This window comes from Apis florea, unplaced genomic scaffold (genome assembly GCF_048593485.1).
Source record: "Apis florea isolate Af1SG1 unplaced genomic scaffold, ASM4859348v1 contig_2291_pilon, whole genome shotgun sequence".
NCBI lineage: Eukaryota > Metazoa > Arthropoda > Insecta > Hymenoptera > Apidae > Apis > Apis florea.
Window position 1 is genome coordinate 2732531 of NW_028256553.1, and position 19936 is coordinate 2752466.

The 19936-nt window shown below is 34.0% G+C and overlaps 1 protein-coding gene across 2 annotated transcripts in view; it reads left to right on the top strand.

Moving 5' to 3' along the window:
* The window catches only part of Cow (Proteoglycan Cow), a 174026-nt gene that overhangs the window by 105876 nt on the left and 48214 nt on the right, over positions 1-19936 (top strand). For both annotated transcript variants that reach the window (XM_086903181.1, XM_086903182.1), the window contains exons 2-3: positions 673-730; positions 16902-17004. In XM_086903181.1, coding sequence (XP_086759307.1) covers positions 673-730; positions 16902-17004 — 161 coding nt within the window. The remainder of the gene's footprint in view (positions 1-672; positions 731-16901; positions 17005-19936) is intronic.

Consider the following 19936-nt stretch of genomic DNA (forward strand, 5'->3'; position numbering starts at 1 on the left):
TTTTCCTCCTTAGGTATGTTAGATATTATCCTCGAATTGTTGCAAACTGGCACATGAACTATCACGCAAGCTTTCATCAATATTCCTTTACTTCTAACCTTATATGTTATACCATAAAACGACCTCGGCCTAAACTTCATTTCGTTTTTAACTGAACAACCCTGAATTTTGTGCACGTGATGGGCGAAAATTTCTAGCGCAGAACGGAGCTCGAACAAAGCATGAATTTCGTGACACGGGTCATGACCTTCGATGCCAACCGGGTTAAAAAATGCAGCTTGCGTTCCTTTGCATATTTCGCATCGAAGAAAACGGCTAGAATTCATTAAAAAACCTAAAGAGCAAAGGGAAATGAGTTTGCCTTAATTGCCTCGAAAAAAAACGATTGTTTCTTTGCTTCTGTTCTGTTTTACTTTATTCCTGATTTAAACAACAGCTTTGTTATCGTTTCTCTGTTTACTGATTACCATAGCACGGATTACTCGTTATTATGTAACAATGAACAGAATTTCATTATAAGATTTTATGTAAAATTATGTAAGGCGTATTTGTTAGGGAATTATTGAAAAATAATGAATAAAAAATCTTTTTTTTTTTAATAAATAATTGAAATGCGGAAAGAAAAGTTAAATTAAAGATATATGATTTAATTAATGTATTCTTTTGTTACAGGATGACACGCGCATAATGAAAGTGGGCGATAAGAAGAAATGGATACACGACCCAAATAGTAAGTATTGAACATTCTACTTAAAATTAAACTTGAAACTTTTCATGTATAATGAATGTAAATATTATTTTTACTTTAACATTGATAAAAAAATTAATAATAAAATATCGAAAAATACTCGAATTACACAATTGCTGCAGAAGTTTATAAGCTATCAAATTTTTCCATTTTCTTCTTTTTCTTTCTTTTTTTTTTTTTTTTCTTATTATAAAAGTCAATTATATATTTTAATTTTAATGAAAAAATACATTGATTGATGATTCGCACAATTAGAAATTTATCTTTTGAGTATTGGAAAATAATAAAAATCATTATTGTGTTGCTCTGATTGGAAAGTTATTCGTTTTCCTCGTCAATATGTTCCTTTTTATATTCACAAGCTAAAATAGCCAATTACTTTGAACTTTCGGGCTAACCCACTTCTTGAAGTGCAAATTCTCTCATCAAGAGAGAAAAAAAGAAAAAAAGTAAGAAAAGGAGCGTATTAAAGTTTTCTAAGAAGTTCGAAGAACCTTTGGTAGGCAAATTATGTTAATCGGTCCGCGGGATACGTAATTTTTCTCTTTTTCTTGGAACTACTTACGGTTGGCAATACTGTAACGAAATTTGCCTCTGATTAACTTTTTCATACGCATAAAACTAATTTTTTGCTCGAGTTATCTACTAAAATTTATGTAAAACTTGGTATTTCTGTAAGCTTTTAATGCACAAAGATATGTTGTGATTAAAATGATGTGAATAGAAATGAATCTTATGACTTTATTATTTACGTATAAAATTCTCGACAATATTTTTTTTTATTTTTTGTACCGTTTTATTTTTTATTTTAAATTATATTAATAAAAATTGTTGCATAAATGATTCCATAAATATTCAATATCCTCTAGACAAAAATATAATCTGTAAATAAATCTACAATTTCCTGCAGTTTTCTGAATCTCTGGTTAATCTTTTCATCAATCTTCGTTATCTTGATTATTTTTTTTTTTTTGTAAATGAATAATAAATATCGATAAAATATTTTATTATTTATAGTTTCTCTGATTTTTTAATGTTTATCTTCTTTGAATAAAGAGATGAGAAGTAAAGTTTTTAAGCAATTAAAATTATTGATTTTTTATGATTTAGTGCGGTGATTATATAAATGTTTTCTAGATTGTAACTTTGTTGAGAGATTTTTCAGATTTATATTGAATTAAAATGAATTTTGTAGATTTTTAAAATTTTCCATCTTTTATCTTATCTTTTGTTTTTTTTTTTTTTTTTTTTCAATTTTTAAATTCCATTATTCATTTTACTCTTCTCTTTATACATTTTCTGAATTATTTTATTATTTTTATCTCTATGCTTTTTTTATTGATTCGTAGATTCTTTGTTACAAAATTTTTTAAAAATAATTCCCTTGAAATAAAAAAATTATATTCTCGTATCCTTTCTCAATTCTCGACGTTATGTTTTTTAAAAAACATCAAACTAAACTAATTTTTCGCCATGCCAATAATAGAATCAATCACTTTGATCAGCGAACCCATCCATCTCTCGCGTATTTTTACTTCCTTTACCTCTGTGTATTTTTTTATTTTTTATTTTTCTTATTCATACATTTATTTTTTTTTTATTACAAATTTTCTTATAACATCCAACCTTCCTAAATAAAATTTTTTTAAAATGAAAAATTATTTCCTCCTATCTCCACGAATTTTTCCCTTCGAACTGCATTTAAAAAAATATCAAAACTAAACTAATTTTTCGCCATGCCAATAATAGAATCAATCACTTTGACCAGTGAACCCATCCATCTTTCGCGTATTTTTACTACCTTTATCTCTACGTTCTTCCACCTTTTATTTTTGTTCCTCCTTCATTACAAATTTCATTCTACACATTCCCATCCCCAAATATAATTTTCTTAAAATAAAAGAAAAAGTCATTTCCCTCGAAAGTATATTTAAAGGACATGAAACTAATTTTTCGCCGTCTAAACTAATTTTTCAATAATAGAATTAATCGCTTTGATCAACCGATCTATCCATCTCTCCCGCGTATTTTTCGCTTCGTTTCAACTTTACACGGAATATATATATTTCGATGCCCGCGTCATTTCTCCCTCCTTATTTTTCTTTTTCAACTGAATTTGTTTCGCCGTGAAGCGCGCGTCTTTTGAAACGACACGAGGCGGAATCGGTATTGCGCTCTCAAAAAGAAAGGGATTCCATTTTGAATCGTTAGGCGCGCGATTGTACACGAGGAGAAACAAATACGATTCTTTTGTAAATCGCGTGGTTAGATCAGTGTGGCGAGTCACACACAAAGAATGAATGTAATCGCGCGCACTCGTTCCGTTATTGCTACGATTACAATTCTGCCGTTTTATCTTTTGCCGTAGTGTCCGTCACACTGCGCCCTTTCATCGCTTTGCTTCCACGTGTTTTCGCTTCTTCGTCCCCCCTCCTTCTACCTTTCCTTTTCCGTCTCGTTTGTTATTTCGTTTTGTCCATATGGAAACGGGCAATAGACGAACGTTATTCTCACTTTTCTCGTTTCGTTTCATTCGTGAGATCGATCGATCGATTCGAGTTGATCGAGTTTTGATCGACGGGTCAAATTAAGTTTTTTGACTCAAACATTGATCCCATTTCTTCTCCGACTTACCTCCGTTGGATTAATGGATCGATTTTGATATTAAAATAATATTTTCATCGTGTTCTTTTACATATTATTATCACGATGAAAATATATCCATCACGTGTATACGAGTCACTCGATTATTCTCCCCCTCTAAAAAGAACGTGAATCATGTAAGAGGTCGCGATAATAATCTACGTACACGATAAGGGGTTGGAGAGGGGCAAGATTAATTATTTACACTTTGTATATCAATGTGTATCATGAGTCAGTGATACGATTTTTAAAAACGTTTTAATTAGATCTTTACATATAAACCACCGTAATTTTCGTCGCCGTAATTTTTAACACGGGAATTTGGAAAATTTCAAAATTCACCGACAATAATATTTTAATACACGGTTTAAAAAATTTTAAAAATAAAAATATTTTGGACAAAAAGAATCGGCATCAGCAACTAATCTAACGTATATAATAAAAACCTCAGAAATATTTCTAACGTTCGACAAAACTTCAAACTTTCACGCTGCTGCATATTCCAATGAAGACACACGAATTCAACAAAAATTCCTCCGCCGCGATGCGAATCGAATCGATAAATCGGAAACCCGTTCCACGTTTTTCCGCGAGTCCGTTCGTTAAATTGAATCTCTCGCGGAATCGCGGCTATGCCCGCCGCAATTACTTGGTCCCCTCCACAGGAAATAACCGCTGATTCGAGGCTGGTCATAATAATGATAATAATAATAGGTTGCCTCTTTGTTGCGCTCACTTCTTGCTGCGAGGCCGAAGGTGAACGTTGGAGGGGGTTTCGAACGAGTGTCACGCGTCCATCACGGAGGGAGGGGTTGAACGACTCGGCGACGATTATCGTGAGCACGGAGGGAATAATCGATGGGGTTGTTGGAAGGAAGGGTTCGATTTGTGCGATGGATTTTTTTTTTTTTTTCTATTCTTTCGGGGATGATTAATAGTCGGGGGAGGGGTTGGCGGCCGCTTTTCGCGATGGTTTTCGAAAGGGGTTGAGATTAAATTTTTTTGCAGTTGTGGTCGATTGAAAGGGGGAATGGATTCGGTGAATTTGCTGGGTGATTTTTTAATTCTTAAGTTGTGCGGATTTAATTTTCAGAGTGGTGTAGAGGGAAGGGAGTTTTGGGGATGTAATTTTTCAATTGTTTACAGTTTAATGAAATTGTGATGCGATTATTCAAATATTTTTTTGAAACGGGCTAGATATTTTAAGGTACGTGGATATAGTAGAATTTATAATTATAAACAGTTCATCTTATAATAATAAAAGAAAGAATTTTGTTTCCTGGATTTTTATCAATTTATCGTTATTGTTGCATGTACATTTGCTGGAAAATAAACTTAACTTTTTTATATGCCTGTAAACAGAGCTTTATGAATTATTTGGAAATTTTATAAAGTAGATTGAAAGAATTTAGATTAGAGGAAAATTGAAATTGAAGTTTGAAAAAAGAGAAAACGATGGAAAAAGAAATATTGGAACTAAAAATATAGTGTAATAGAATTACATAGAATTCGAGAAATATAATTTATCGATAAAAATAGTTTCTTATATACTAATTTCAGTATTAAATTATTTTATTTATAAGAATATTTAACAAGTTGATATCTGGATAATTTTAAATAATAAATTATAGCTTATCTAGTAAAAAAAAAAAAGCTCGTCCTACTTAAAATTACATATTATGTTCATGGAATGATGAAACATAATATTCAATTATAATAAATCTAAAATTTTAAACGTGACATATTTTAAATATAAATCATAAAATACGTTTTATCATAAAAATATATATATAAAATATTTCATCTTCATAATTACAGAATTTATTTTAATACGTACTTTTTTAATTATGATATAATCGTACCAAAAAATACGAATAATCCAGCATCACGATTTCTTTTTCTTCCCTCCCACCGCACTCGCATCGTATTTTTTAATGTAAACGTGACGCAAGCTTCGTCACCGTTATGAATAAATTTTTATCCAATTTTAGTCACAAAATCCGTGCTACAATTTCTCTTAACAATTAACATTTATCCATGTATAATAATTCGTATAATAATATTACAATGTAATATTTCATAAAGAAAAGGATTGCTTTTGACATAAGCTCTTCAATTGAAACACAAAAGGGAACACAGAAGGAAGCAATCTCGGGAAATTCGCTCGTCTTCTTATTCCAAATAACGAAGAAACACGCTAACTAATTGTAAATATAATCCATGAAACAAAAACTTGAATTTTGTTGAAATTCACGTTATTTCACGTAATTTAAACCTACCTAGCTTTGTGCCCAGCTTTTAAAATGAAATATCTTACGCAATATACTTATAAAATCCACTTGTGACAAACAATTATTAATTTACAAGATCTCATCGTTACTTGTCATATCGTATTCTTATTACTCGTCACAGAATTATCGAAACGTTGAATGATTTCAAAAATTCAAATTGTAATAATATAATCACAATATATACATGTATGAAGAAACAATTTGAATTTTTATTATTTTCACTACGTGTTTATCTTCTCGTTTCAACGTCCACATAAATCGCGGTTCGAAAAAGCGCGCCACCCATCGGTGTACAACATGCTACTTTGATTCCAATAATCGTGTTGGCCGCTCGTAAATTCTATTGGCGTAACGATACGAGCAATTACCACGATATCTACATAATTTAATCGTGTATCGAAACCGGAATAACCGCGTGATCCTTCCCGCACGATTCCGCTTCCTTATCTTCTTTGCTTATCTTTCGTGCCTCGAGCCAATCCAATCTTTCCGCACCTGTGCGCGTAAAGGTGCGTGCAAGTATCGTGTACGGGTGTTTGGACAAACGATTTTTCCAATGGCACGTGATTTCGAGAGGAGAATGTCGATGATGAATTTCGTTCTCATTGGATGAAGATTTATGTGTGCGTGTTTGGAGAAAATTACGATGACAATTATACGTGTCGATAAAATATATGTCGTAACGATTTTATTTTTTAGAAAAGATTTGATAATAATGTTTTTGCAGCAGTACGAGTTGAATTTGATTTTTTTTTTTTTTGTGTGAAGAAAGATATCGATAGAACTTAAGGCTTAAAAAATAAGATACAATAGTGTGTATCTCAGTTTTGAGAATGAGAGAGAGAGAGATTCAATAAAAAAAAAAATATTTTCTCAAGTTTGGAGGAAAGTTTACGTTCATAGGAAATGCAGTTGTATTTCTTTTGTAGTTATATGGATTACGGGATAAAGGAAATGATTATACAAGAATTTTTTCGAGAATTATATAAGATTCAAATTTTTTGGAAGTTCTTCAATCAATATTACAGTATTAGTCATATCCCTTGTATAAATCACAGGAATATCGTAATTTTCTCAAAAAGTTTTCCCCGATTATCGATTTTTTTCCTTCTTTCCCCCCCCCCCTCTCTCATTTTTCTTTCTAAATATTCTAAATAACCTGTCCAAAATAAAGTATTCTTTATTATGTTCCTCGGTTCCTAACATAAAACTTCCATAAATTTTAAAAATGTTGCAATTTTCTCTACGACTCACTCACCTGGCCAACGATTTCCCTCCTTTGAACAACCTATAAGCTTCTCCCAGAAATTCTTTAGATGTAATTTAAGACATTATCTCTCGTTTCGTTTTATCACATTCATCGTTCCGCATGAAAATTTCATAAATTGCAGAATATTGCAATTTCCTGTCCCACTTATCCAACCATGTATTTACATTACTATAAGTATCTTTAAATATTGTCCGAATGCAAACTAAAATATTTTTATAATAATTCCACGATGCACGAGATTTTCATAAATTGTAAGAATAATGCAATACAGACCTCTTTCTTTTTTCGAAATTCTTTAAATATCCATAATAATAAATACTTTTTCCATCCTTTAAAAATAAAAATTCCACGAATCACGAACGATTTAATTTAATTTGTAAACATTCATTCATCATCATATATTATTTGACCCGTAAAAAATTTTTTCCACAAAATTCTTCGAATAACGACAAAATAATTATCTCTCTCTCTCTCTCTCGCTCGCGATACTTCGTTATACTTCCACGATTTAAAAACTGTTCATAAACTGGGGGAGGAGGGAAAAAAATTTCTCCCATAAACATTCACGGACGCCAATTTTCTTCCCTCCTCTTTTAAAATATATATTTCGTATAGATTAAAAACGGGAATCCCTCCGATACCTCGTCACATTTATCACATAAAACAGCCATAAAACGCTAAAGTATCGCAAAATATTCCCTATGACCTTCCATCCCTTCTTTCAAATTCTCCACTCGGATTAAAACGGTATCCCTCGCCAATATTCGTGTGCACCAGGGTACACAACCGGCTATAAATCCTCCCCTCCCTAAATCATTACGCATTCCTAGAATTACCAAGGAGTCGTGGCGGACCAACCGGTTATAAATTACCATTACCATAGTCACATTGTTCCATCCTGAACCGTGATTAACTTTATCACGTGCAACACGATGCGGCAATTATTTATGTCTCTATTGACCGATACTTAGTCACACAGTCAGTCACAAAAATCCTCGAGCGAGATCTTGTCTTGACACGCCGCGTTTTTCGTAAGAATTCCTATGAAATTTTAATGAATATCAATATTGTTAAGTGATTCGTAAAAACAGATCGTTCGAGAAAGAAGGGACAACATTTTTTTCATTCATTCATTTGCAATTGGATACAAATATTGTGAAAGTATTATCTCTTGTTTTTAAGAAAAATAATATCGTCAAAGAGAAATATTATGTGTATAATTCTCAAATTCGATTTTCTTGAAAATTAGTTTTTCAATAAATTTTATTACTACATTTTCAATTTGTTTCAACATATGAAGAATGATGTATTGTCGATCATTCGCTCGTATCCAATCATCGGAATTAATCAATTTCGCTTGTGTTTGAAAAGTTTTCATTTATTCAAAAACGAAATCCTAAATGAACAATTTTATTCTCTCTTTTTTTCTTCTTTAATTCATTTTTGTATCTAAAATTGTTATCTGCCGCTTGTACCATTCTACATGGCAATTCACGGTCACCCTGTGAATCAATTTTTCTTTTATTAGCGAAATATTACTTCGAGATAACGAGACCATCCCTTAAAGTTTTTAAAAATTTTTTTCATATATAATTTTGTAATGAGATAGAGAAAAGCTCGAAAAATCCATGAAACGTTCCATTATCCTATTGAAATGTAATCCAAGCGTTTTATCGTTATACGTAAAAGAGATTGAAAATCGATTGAACGATTGATAAAATGATGGATAATTGTACACAAAGTTTGATTGTAAAATCAAGAAATTAGACGAATTTCCTTCCGAAATAACGTAATAAAGATTTCTATAACTGACTGTACGTAAGATCCAACGGTTGCAACATTCTCCTCACCCTCTAACGACGACCACGTGGAATATAACGGATCTGCGCTTACAGATGTAATTGAACGTGACTAGGAGATAATCACGTGGTCTTATTGCCGGATCACGACGTAGATCTTGCGAACAGTTGATTATTACGCGGTAATAAGCACGTGTAGGATGAATTGCGCGATTACCTGTCTGTTTTATCTCGTTCGTACCTCTTTCTGTCCACGAATCATATTACCTTTTATTACGGCGTTACAGTCGTGAATGATCGATACGATTAACCCTTTCGCTATCGTAAGATATATCGCTCGATTTCACTCGACGTATTGTAAATGTGATTTAACGCTCGCCCCATTTCCTTTTTTTTTTTTTTTAAAAGTCCGCTTAATTGTCGTTATTAATACTCCATTAATTGGCGGGGAGGGGGAAGAATTTTTGAGCCACGTACACGCCTTTGGAAACTTAATGGACTGCGTCCACAATGTTACAAACGCGACACATGATCGCCGCGAGGGTGGACATTTCATTCAAGTTTGAGCGGATTATAGAGAATTCATTTGCCAAATATTCGCCAGAGAGGGGGCATCAAAGGATTCGTTCAGAGCGTATTTATATACGTTTTAACGTTGCGTTTACACTTTGAAGCGTAGATATGACGATACATGATGCTGTTCAGCAAACAGTTGATACAGCAATGAGATAAGATTTGATGACGCGAAAATAAGATCCAAGTGAACGAGTGAAAAGAAATAATTCTCAGAACACAGTTGCACTATTACGTCTCGCTTATTCTTATAACATTATTTTAATATCGACTAGAGCAACATACGCGAGAAATTAGACATCAATGATTTGATTGATCAAGGTTTTGATATTAAAATTCTCAATTTCCGCTCAAGACAAAAATCCCTTAAAATTCAATCTCCCATACAAACGTACAAATCCTATCATCGATTCCCCCGTTAAATCCCAACAAAATTTTTCCGATCGAGGGACAAGTTTCCTCGAAACGAATTCCTCGCGAATCATCGTCCCACTTGTCTCTCCTCTTGGAGAGCATCCGCGCATTATCGCTTATCCCCTTCTTCCATCTTGCACGGATCCATTAAGCATCGTCGATCAAATGCATGATCTCCGTTTCGCGACTAGTTCTAATTCACGCAGAAGTCTGAGTCTCCCATTTTGGCCGCATTGTGCCCCGTAATTGTCAGTGGCTGTAATATACGCTGTAATCGATATCGTAATACGGTTTCGATAGGGGAAAGAGGAGGGGGAGGCAGAGGTGTCTAGGGGGTTGGTTGGTGGGTCACCACGTACGTTAAGATAGACGGATAATTTATGGGGTTAATAGGTTCTTGAAGCTATTACAGTGTTGGGTTGAACGTGGCGTGGTCGTTAATTTTTTAACGCGACTGACCTTGCGACGTTAACGAGGGATTAAATTGTTTTCACTTATTATCACGGCTTCTCGCGCGAATTTTGAGACGACGATGATGATGGTGGTGGTGGTGGATGAAGAGAGGAGAGAGTTTAATTTGTGTAACTGATTTGTGGATAATAGAATTTTTAAATCGAATTGAAAATATTTATATTTATATTAGATTTTTCTAAATATTTATTCTGAATATTTAGTATGAGTTTAGTGGTGTTTAATCGTAATTAAAAATGAAAATCTCATTTTATCCATCCGATTGTAACTTTTTTTCCTTCTTCTAAATTATTGTATATAAGTTTTTATCACGTAGGTGAAATAAATACAAACAAAAAATAACATTACCTTGTGAACAGTTTTTTAAAACGCTTGATGATAAAAAACATTCGACCCGAAAATATTTACACGTGTATTATGTATCAATGTTCTGAAAGACGTAAAATTTAAATTTCAAATTCGAATTTATTCCATCGTCGAACACAAATATCAAAAATTCCTGCAGCCGCACAATATATTCCCTCGGATAAGAGACAGTTATGATATTTCAGAGGAACCAAACAAGATACCGAACAACTCGTAAAACGTGAAATAGCATATCTATAAAAAAGTCATACTCCAACGCATAATACATTTTCCACACCAAGGAGAAAAGGCAGCAAGTCGTGATCAAACGAAAGGCTTTATCTCCACTTCGCAAAAAGTCGTAAAAATAAAAGATGGTTCGAACAGAGGGGAAAAAAAAAGAAAGAAAGAAAGAAAGAAAGAAAGAAAGACACCGGCCTCGATGCAAATATTGCGATACGAGTCACGGTGTCACAGTGGATGATAAAGAAACGGAGCGGATATTATAATTGCAATCGCGGTAATTCGCTTGGAACGATTCCATCTGAGCTGATTTTTGTTCCTTCCGGAAATTCCTCTCCTCGCCCATTGTCGACCGAAACTTAAGAAACTTCCAACACCATCCGCGATAACTTGGCCCCCTCCATTAGCATATTAGCATCGATGTAATTACTCTCTTGGTTAATAAAAAAAACTCTTTGGCTCTCTGGTTTAGATTTTGTTAACGATCAAATTACTGGTTAAACTTTTTTCAATTCTGTTCCGCAATTTAGAACGTTTGGAAATGCTGTATGAATTTTTTCAAAGATTCTTTTGACTCATTGAACGATATTGATGGATACAAAAAATATAAAATTTATTGTTTTTTTTTTGTTAAATAGTATTAATATATAATTATAAAATTGTATTAATTCGATGCTTATGTAAACACTTGGAGTTTTTTCTTTCTACGTTTAAGGAATTTTTTTTACGTTTATTTATTCAAATAATTAATTTATTTTTAATCATCTACATTACTCTAATTAAAATCTAACCATCAATATAACGTTACGTGTCCTTTTTATTTATTCAAACTAATAAATGCGATGACCAATTTATATTATTGAACACAACATACTAAATCAATGAAAAAGTTATATTTTAATTCCTGTAAGATGAATAATTTGAAATAACACATCACTAATTTTGATAAATCTATTTCGTCGGATGTTCTACCCTCTAAAAAGTTTGAACCTACAAATCAATGTAAATTAAGAAGCTATAACAACAGAAATACATTTCCCTTCAATCGTGTATGAATTTTAAAAAGCTATAAATGCAAATAGCGACGAAGATTTATAAAATTCTCGATGTTTGAATAAAATTTCCATATTCTAATAAATAAAATGGAAAGGAAAATGGAAAATGGGAAAGGATATTTATACCGAGACCAAATCAAATTCCCGTGTTGCGATAGTTCTCTTTTTCTCACCGATCAAATCCAAGTAAATCTTCTATTGCAAAATAGTTCGTGACGCCTGTCGGGGAGCAAACGTTCGTAGGAATCGTCGAACCGACTCGGATCCAATTCGCTCGAAGCCCCTCGCAGAAACTGTCTGCTCGCATCATTGTCTTCCTCCATCTTCGAAAGGGGACACGCAAAGTTCTGGATTACCGTTCTCAAACTCTTGTCCATTCCGTGAAAATATATCATCGAACAATCTTCTTCCCTTGTATTTTTCGTTCTCTATTAAAAAATTTACCTGTTTTTCGAAATGGGAAATAACATATAAGAACAGAAGAGTAAAAATACCGTGACAAGGAAATATAATGCAATATTATTTTTAATATCCTTGTATAAAATATGTAAATAATTCTTGCTTCGTCTCTGATAAAAAAGAGAAGAGAGATTTATTCCGATTGAACGTTGCTTAGATTCGCAAAATACTTGAATTTCTATCGTTTTCTCTTCCTATAAATTATTATTAATTTATAAAATTACTAATTGAAATATTACTTTCTCCCCAAATACCTCAAATAAATTTTCGAACAATCTCTTCTACTCTCTCGTTTCTCTTATCTCACTTTCCTCCCCTTAGATTGGAACGTCTTATAGTAATCCATTCAGGGTTGAAACGAAGGCATGAAAACGCGGCGTCCTTAAGACACGCTCTCCAGATTCCAATCTTTCCGTCCCCTCGATGCTTGCACAACGATACAACATCCTCCCCGATTCGAAAAAGTGTATCGCAAACAAACGGTAAGGCCGTGCAACTCGGATAAGTTGGATCGGTTGGGATCCATTACGCGTCTAATTAAAAGTTTAGCCTTTGCCGTGTAATATCCGTTTGGAGGAATTAAAGTCGAAGAGGCGCGAATTAAGGAGGCCTCGATTTCTCTCCGCGTAGGAGGCGGTCGTTTGCATCGATGAAGAAAAAAGAGAGAGAGAAAAAAGTGGTCAAAGGGAGGAGCTTTGGATCGAATCCTTCCTTTTCGACGAACCTTTTCGCAAATGAGAAAAAGAAAGAGAAAGGTGTGCATCTCGATATAATTGCAGGAAATGGAGATTGAAATATCGGTTTTTTTTTTTTTTCAAGGATTTCGAGATAAAGATGAACGAAAACTGGATCTGCGCTGTTTCGCGACAAATTTTTTGTAGCGAATTCTTTTAATTTTAGGAAAATAAAACGAGATATCGAAGTCCATTAGAATTGAAAGGATTTCGAGTTTTGACATCTTTGATATCTTTTTTCTTCTTATTTAATAATTAAGTTAGATTTTTAATTAAAAGAGTTAAAATAGCGATTTATTCTTTTAATGAAAAATAAAGGGCGAATGACAATTCATTCTTAAAAATTACTTTTTTACGAAATGAAAAATTGAAATTAAAAACGATTGTTGCGTGTTCTCGAAATAATTAAAAAAATCTTATTGATAAAAATAAATAAAAAAATTGTGGAGAACAGTGCTGTTTGAAAGTATTAAAAATCTAAATGTTAAATTATACAATCGTACGCAATATCAAAAAATATATAGGACGAAAATTCATTAAACGAAAAAGCTTCTTCGAATTTGAAAAATAGGTCGATGCATTATTTCACAACACAGCGAAGTAATTCCTCGATAAAAGTAAAATGCACTTAAATCAAGGAGATCCTCGGTTGAAATGTGAATATCCGTGAATTCGTTGAGGTTACATTGACGACAGAGTAGTCTGCCAGCAAAAGCGAAGAGACTTTTCCAGCAAAGTAAAATAGACTTGTATATAATCAGACAAACCGTGCACGATCGCGCTAAATGTTATGCAGTGGAATGGGACCGTGCATAGTGGGACAAGTAGAGCATGACGATTTCTTCTTACTTGTATCAGTGGAATTTGGTCGATACACGACGAATAAGATTAAAGTGATAAAATAATTTTATTTCTTACTTTATTACTCGTGTTTATATTATTTTTAATATTTTCTCGATATTATAAATGAATTAATTTCGTAATGTTAAAAAAAAAAAAATAGTATACGATGATGATTATTGCATCTGGCTGGCATTCGTTCTTCGTATAATTCGTAATTTATTCCCAATTACAATTAATTTATAATTATTTATTGCAAAACGAAATTAATTTGTTAAATAATATAGCTTTCTCGCGAGGAGCACGGAGAAAACACGTCCGCTTTGCTCGGCGTTCGAAACACGACTCCGTTAAATCCGATATTTTGGATATCGACGACAATGTTATTGCCGTTTCTTGTGCCGCGATTTATGTCGTTCCACGCTATAACTCGTCGTAATAATATTACACACGAGTAAGATTCATAAATAAACTGTAAAATTTTTATATTTTTTAAATTTGTATTTATTTTTCTTGTATAAACGACACAAATAAATAATCGAATGAAATATTTTTTAAACGGTACGGTAAAAAGGTTTCTCGTTATAAAAAGCGCATAAAAGAGATCTGCAGTAAAAGAACGAATGCAACAATGAGACAAACGATTATTAAAGTTTTAATTTTCAATTTTAAAAATTAATCTCTTTAAACAAACAATAACATCTAATAAAATCAATTCGCAAACGTATACTTAATTATTACTCAAAAATTCAAATCAAATCCCTGCAAAACCAACCAAAAAAAAAAAAAAAAAAAAAAGGAAGGAGGAAAACCACGCGTATCGTTCTCAATTTAACCAAGTTACAATTTCTACTCTCCCTCCTCCTCCCCTCCCCCCACGAAACGTTCGTCGTTTCATCGTGACGGGGGGGAGACGACACGTCGATCCGAAACGATCGAACGTGGGAACGAGTAGCGAATGGTAGACAGAGAGGGAGGGACGTGAGGACAAATCCTTATCGGTTTTACACGTCAAAAGGTAATCGCGATTTCGCGATGGTGCGCGCGATGGTCGACGAGGTTAATGGAGAAGAGGGGGAAGGGGATTCGATGCGGTATGCTCCCTGAAACGACCAATATCGCTTGTCGACTATTTCCACGCGAATGCAATTGCGCCACCCATTGAACCGTGGCCGCCGCAGCACGCGCTACATCAAAGAAACGAATCATTTCGGCGAAAATCCCGGATTGCCTCCTTGCGTTCAATGACAGAATTAGTTTCAATCTCTGCCTCTCTCTTTTTCTCTAACGGTCAACCCTTTCGTGAAATCTATTTTCGACCTTTCAGAGGGGAAAAGAGGCTTTGGCCACAAGATAGCCTTTGAGAAATTGATTTTTGGCCATTCGTTTGGTTGAACGCGATTATACGTGGAATTATACGTGGGAGATTTTGGAATACATTTTGGAAAATAATAGATTTTTGTATTTTTTTTATTTGTTGATGAATTTGTTGTTCAAGAGGGATCGAAGAGGGTTTTGTTGCGTTTTGTAACTGATAAAGTTAAAAGTGTTAATTTTTGGTTAATTCCTCTTATTCTCGTTGGAAAGAATCGCAGGGTTTATTCTTGAATGTTACAAAAGGGAGAATTACAGCCCAATACGTCATAATAGAATGTAAATTCGTGTCATTTTCAATCGTAATGTTTATGCATTTATGGAAAATTTGTAAAAATCTACGGAATAATATGCAAAAGAGCATATTTAAAGCGCGCATATTATAACATTTGAATAATAAATCACCATTTAAGATCACCGTTTCTTTTTCTCGTATCCATCTTATTTTGCATCCGGTCTGATTGCACCCTTTCAAACACGAATAACTGTATGTAAAGTTGAATTAATACTACTTGAATCTTTTCTTGAGAATTGTAAAAAAAAAAAAAAATTCAATTAATCGCGTAAAGCGAAATAGTAAAGCTTTTAAAACTCCGAATTTAAAAACTCGAACTCGTCGACTGACGCAGAAACGGGATATAAAAAAACGAATCTGCAAATTTATAAAGAACGATCGAATGAATATTCCGCTGCAAATTCGAACACCTAATAAAATATCGCATCGCAATCATCGATCCTCTTCCCTAAATAATAAAAAAATCCGCATTAACTCGCCTTTTCCCGCGAGGAGAAGGGAACATTGACGGCGAACAATATCGTGAATATCGTAAAACGCGACGAAATCGGATATTCCTCCACCGGAAGCGGGTCTTAAAATTTAATAAGGCGAAACTGCGCGCGTTCCAAGGCGTCAATACGCTTGGCGGGGCCGTGGCGTAATATCGATGCACGAAAGAAAGAAAGAAAGAAAGAAAGGGATAGAGAAGCACCTCAGAATTTTTCCACGTCGTCGATCGTGACTGCGAACGACGATAGTTTAATTCTGACGAACGTGAATCCTCGAACGTCGTTTACAAGACATTTTCTTTTTTTTTTTTTTTCCATCTCTTTAATATCGAGCCACGCTCACAATCCGTGAATACCTCGTTCCTCGAAGCTTCGTTTCTTAAATCATTCTTCTTCTTCCTTTCTCTCTCTCTCTCTCTCTCTGTCCTTTAATCTCTATTTTCTGAGGAACGAAGCAATCGCATCGCGCCAGAAGAAATTGAAATCGATTGGAAGTAAAGGGAAGTGTTGTTAAGTGGAGGAGGATCGAAGGTCTTGGGAATTAATAAAGTGGTTTATTGTACTTAAACGGGTGTAATAAAATATCGATTGATATAACGAGGTTTGATTTGTAATTGGAGGGAGGAAATGGAATGGAACGATGACACTTACATTTAGATAGATTAGTAAAGAAACAACGTGCGATGAGTTTAATTTGTATTGCTTATAAAATGAATTTAATCCAATGAAAAGAAAAATGATAATAATTGATGATTATTAAATTAAATTGAACAATTAATTTCACGATAATTTTTAGTAATTTACCAGACACTTGGAAATTTCTCTTTTTGATAAAATGTTTTGTTTTTCTTTTCAGGTGAACTTTGCCGTCCATTGAATTGCAAGAAGAAGGATTTGTGTCTCCTTAAGGATACATTCACCGCTGTTTGTGTTTCCAAGAAGGAACTCGAAAAATCAGGGTAAGTGGCTTATATTAAGACACGAAAATAATCATTCTGATGAATTTTCGTAAAAAGAATTTCCCTTATTCGCGTCCTGAATTGATCCTTTGACAATCTCGTTCCCCTGTCTGAAATTCCAGCTAGAAATTAACTAGCGTGAAACTTGGACGCTACACTGTGAACGGTGATTGACGTATCATAAACCCTCGAGATTGCCAGAGATTCAAACTAGGACCATGAGATTGCAAGATGCTTTTCAAATTAATCATGTTGATGCTTATATCAATGTGCAAGATCCGAGAAATTCCTCCATCTTTCTTCCAGTTTTCACGTTGAATTAAAATATAACCAAACCATATTTACTTCCCGTTAATAATTCTTTTTAATTTACAATCTTCGATTATTCGAACTCTGTTACACACTTTCCACGTATATTTTACGCAGTGATGTAAACATACTTCTCTTTACCCTCGGTGGAAATAATATTCAATCAGAAAATCATTGAAAAATTCTCCGCAATATTATCGAAAGAAATTCCTTTTTATTCAATTTTTCCCCAAACTCGATCCAATCCGATCCACCACCGTTTCTGCAGACGATCGAAATAAATTGAGTTCCGTCAGAATTAATCGTTTCGATCGCCAGCCTTGTCCGCGGCCTATGATTAACGACGATATTATCCCGCGCCGGTATATAAACCGAGCGAGAGGAGGGGGAAAGAGACAGAGACAAAGCGAGGTGATCATTGATTTCCGAGCGTGCTTATTGCCAGTTAAACTGTGATCGCAGCTTTCCACGTGGATATGGTGGCATTCACCTGGAATTTATCTTGAACGCGCGAGACATTGAACGGCCTTCACGGCCAATTAACGGGCAGAACGCTATAATTGTTCCTGGCTGCTCTTCCGCCCGCGTGGAGCGACGATCTATCTGCGAATTCGAGGGCTTATTATTAACGGAATTATAACTGAGAAGAGGAGGGGAGGGCGAAGGGTTGCTCGTTTGCTGCACGACACACGTTGATCGGGATTAGATGAGGTGCGAATGATGGCGTGAAACGTGTCTGGATCAGTCGCGATATCGTGACACGTTTAATTGATCCGAAGTGATCGTGCCTGGTAATGGTATGGAAATGTTTGGAAGATGTGACGGAGGTTGAAACATTATCGACAGCTGTAAGCTATTGTTAGCATTATAAACGTTCGAACGTTTTTCATCGTCAGAGGGTGGATTTTGAATCTTTTTTTTTTTTCGAATCGTGTATTTATATGCACGTAGAATTTTTATTCTTGTTACAATTGTTAATCAGGTTATAAAATTATGGAATATATATTGGTTTTAAATTATTTTATTAAATTTCTAAATAAATGTTCTAAAGAAATGTTTGGGGGGAAAAATATTGATGTATGAATTATTATTAGATAATTTGTAAAATTTATAGAGAAATTAATAGGGAAAATAATTTTCAACGTCTCGTTGGAGATGTTTTAGAAAGTTTGTTATTTTAAAATCGTTTTAATCGTTGAAATTTAATCAGCATCGAAATGTTGCTCAAAGCACGCTTCCTAATCCTCGGGACAGTTCCAGTAGATTCATCAGCTTCGTGACTTTATTACCTGGGTCATCTCATCGGTCACTATCAAACTTTATCCTCCACTTTACCCCCATATTCCATTTTCCCAGAAATACAAATTCGTTCAATCAAATTCCATCGGATTCAATCCGATTTAACTATCCTTTCAAACAAGTTACATTAAACTTCTGTTACTTGTGTCGCTAAAATAATATGTGTCGATTTCCAACTCTAATCAACCAATCCAAAGACGCCAAGTTGTGCCAATTGTTATACAAATTTGAATATTCAATGCTGTAATACAATTAGTAATAAAATTTATGATCCAACGATCTCCATTAATTTTTCGAAATTAAAATGAATTATAAAAAAATGATTAAATTCTTAAATCGTAACATAAAAAAAAAAAGCGTCTTAAAACGTCTCTAAATCGAGCGTAATAAAATCATGAAACCTCTCTCAACATCGTTCAACGTGATTACTATTTTTCAAAAAAAATTCCCAGAGCAACGCGAATAGCGTGGATCGTTCCTAACTTTATCGAAACGTCTCGAATTAATTTTAAAACAATTTTTCCACGTCGTTTTCTCCGGCGATGAAAAAACGTTTAAAAAAGTAATTCAAGCGGTTCACCCCTCAAGATTCGAGAAGACGCTTCGGTATAATTTTCACGTCACACTCACGTGGTGGTTCAACATCGTTGAAACGACACCAGAAATCGTAGATTTACACAAGGAAATCGTTATTTCATCTTCGAGCTTTGTCTCTGATTTTTCTTCTCCTCCATGTAAAATATTATAAAGCGGGGCCGATATTATACGTTCAACGAAGACAAATAGACGAGCTCTCTCTCTCTCTCTCTCTCTGGCGAGTAAACGCGAGCACGAAACATGTTATGAGTAAAAATGTTCCATTGGACCGTGCAAACTCAACGTCGTTATCGACGATAGAGAATTTTTCCCTAGGAAAATCTTCTCTCTCTCTCTCTCTCTCGCGCTCGCTGACCTCTCGTCTCCTCCCTCTCCCTCCCTCCGTGATCCATTCTCCGTCGACGAGAAATTATATTCGAAAGCGTTCCATTTGCCGTAGCCGGGAAATCGCTTTTAACTTATTCCATTCCCGGAGAGAGCGACTCCGGCATCTTGACACGGTGGATCTGCTTAAATTTTTAAAATTCGTCCAACCCTCTTTTCACACGTTGGATCGAGAATGTTCACGCCTGTCTGAAAAATTAAACCTGCTTCTTTTTTTTTCAGCTTATTCCATTCGATTATTTCTTCGAGTTCTAGAATTATTTATTCCTTTTCTTATCCCTTTTAAATATTCACGTTTGTCCTTATTATTATTATTTCGTAATGATATTTTCGACTTGAAATT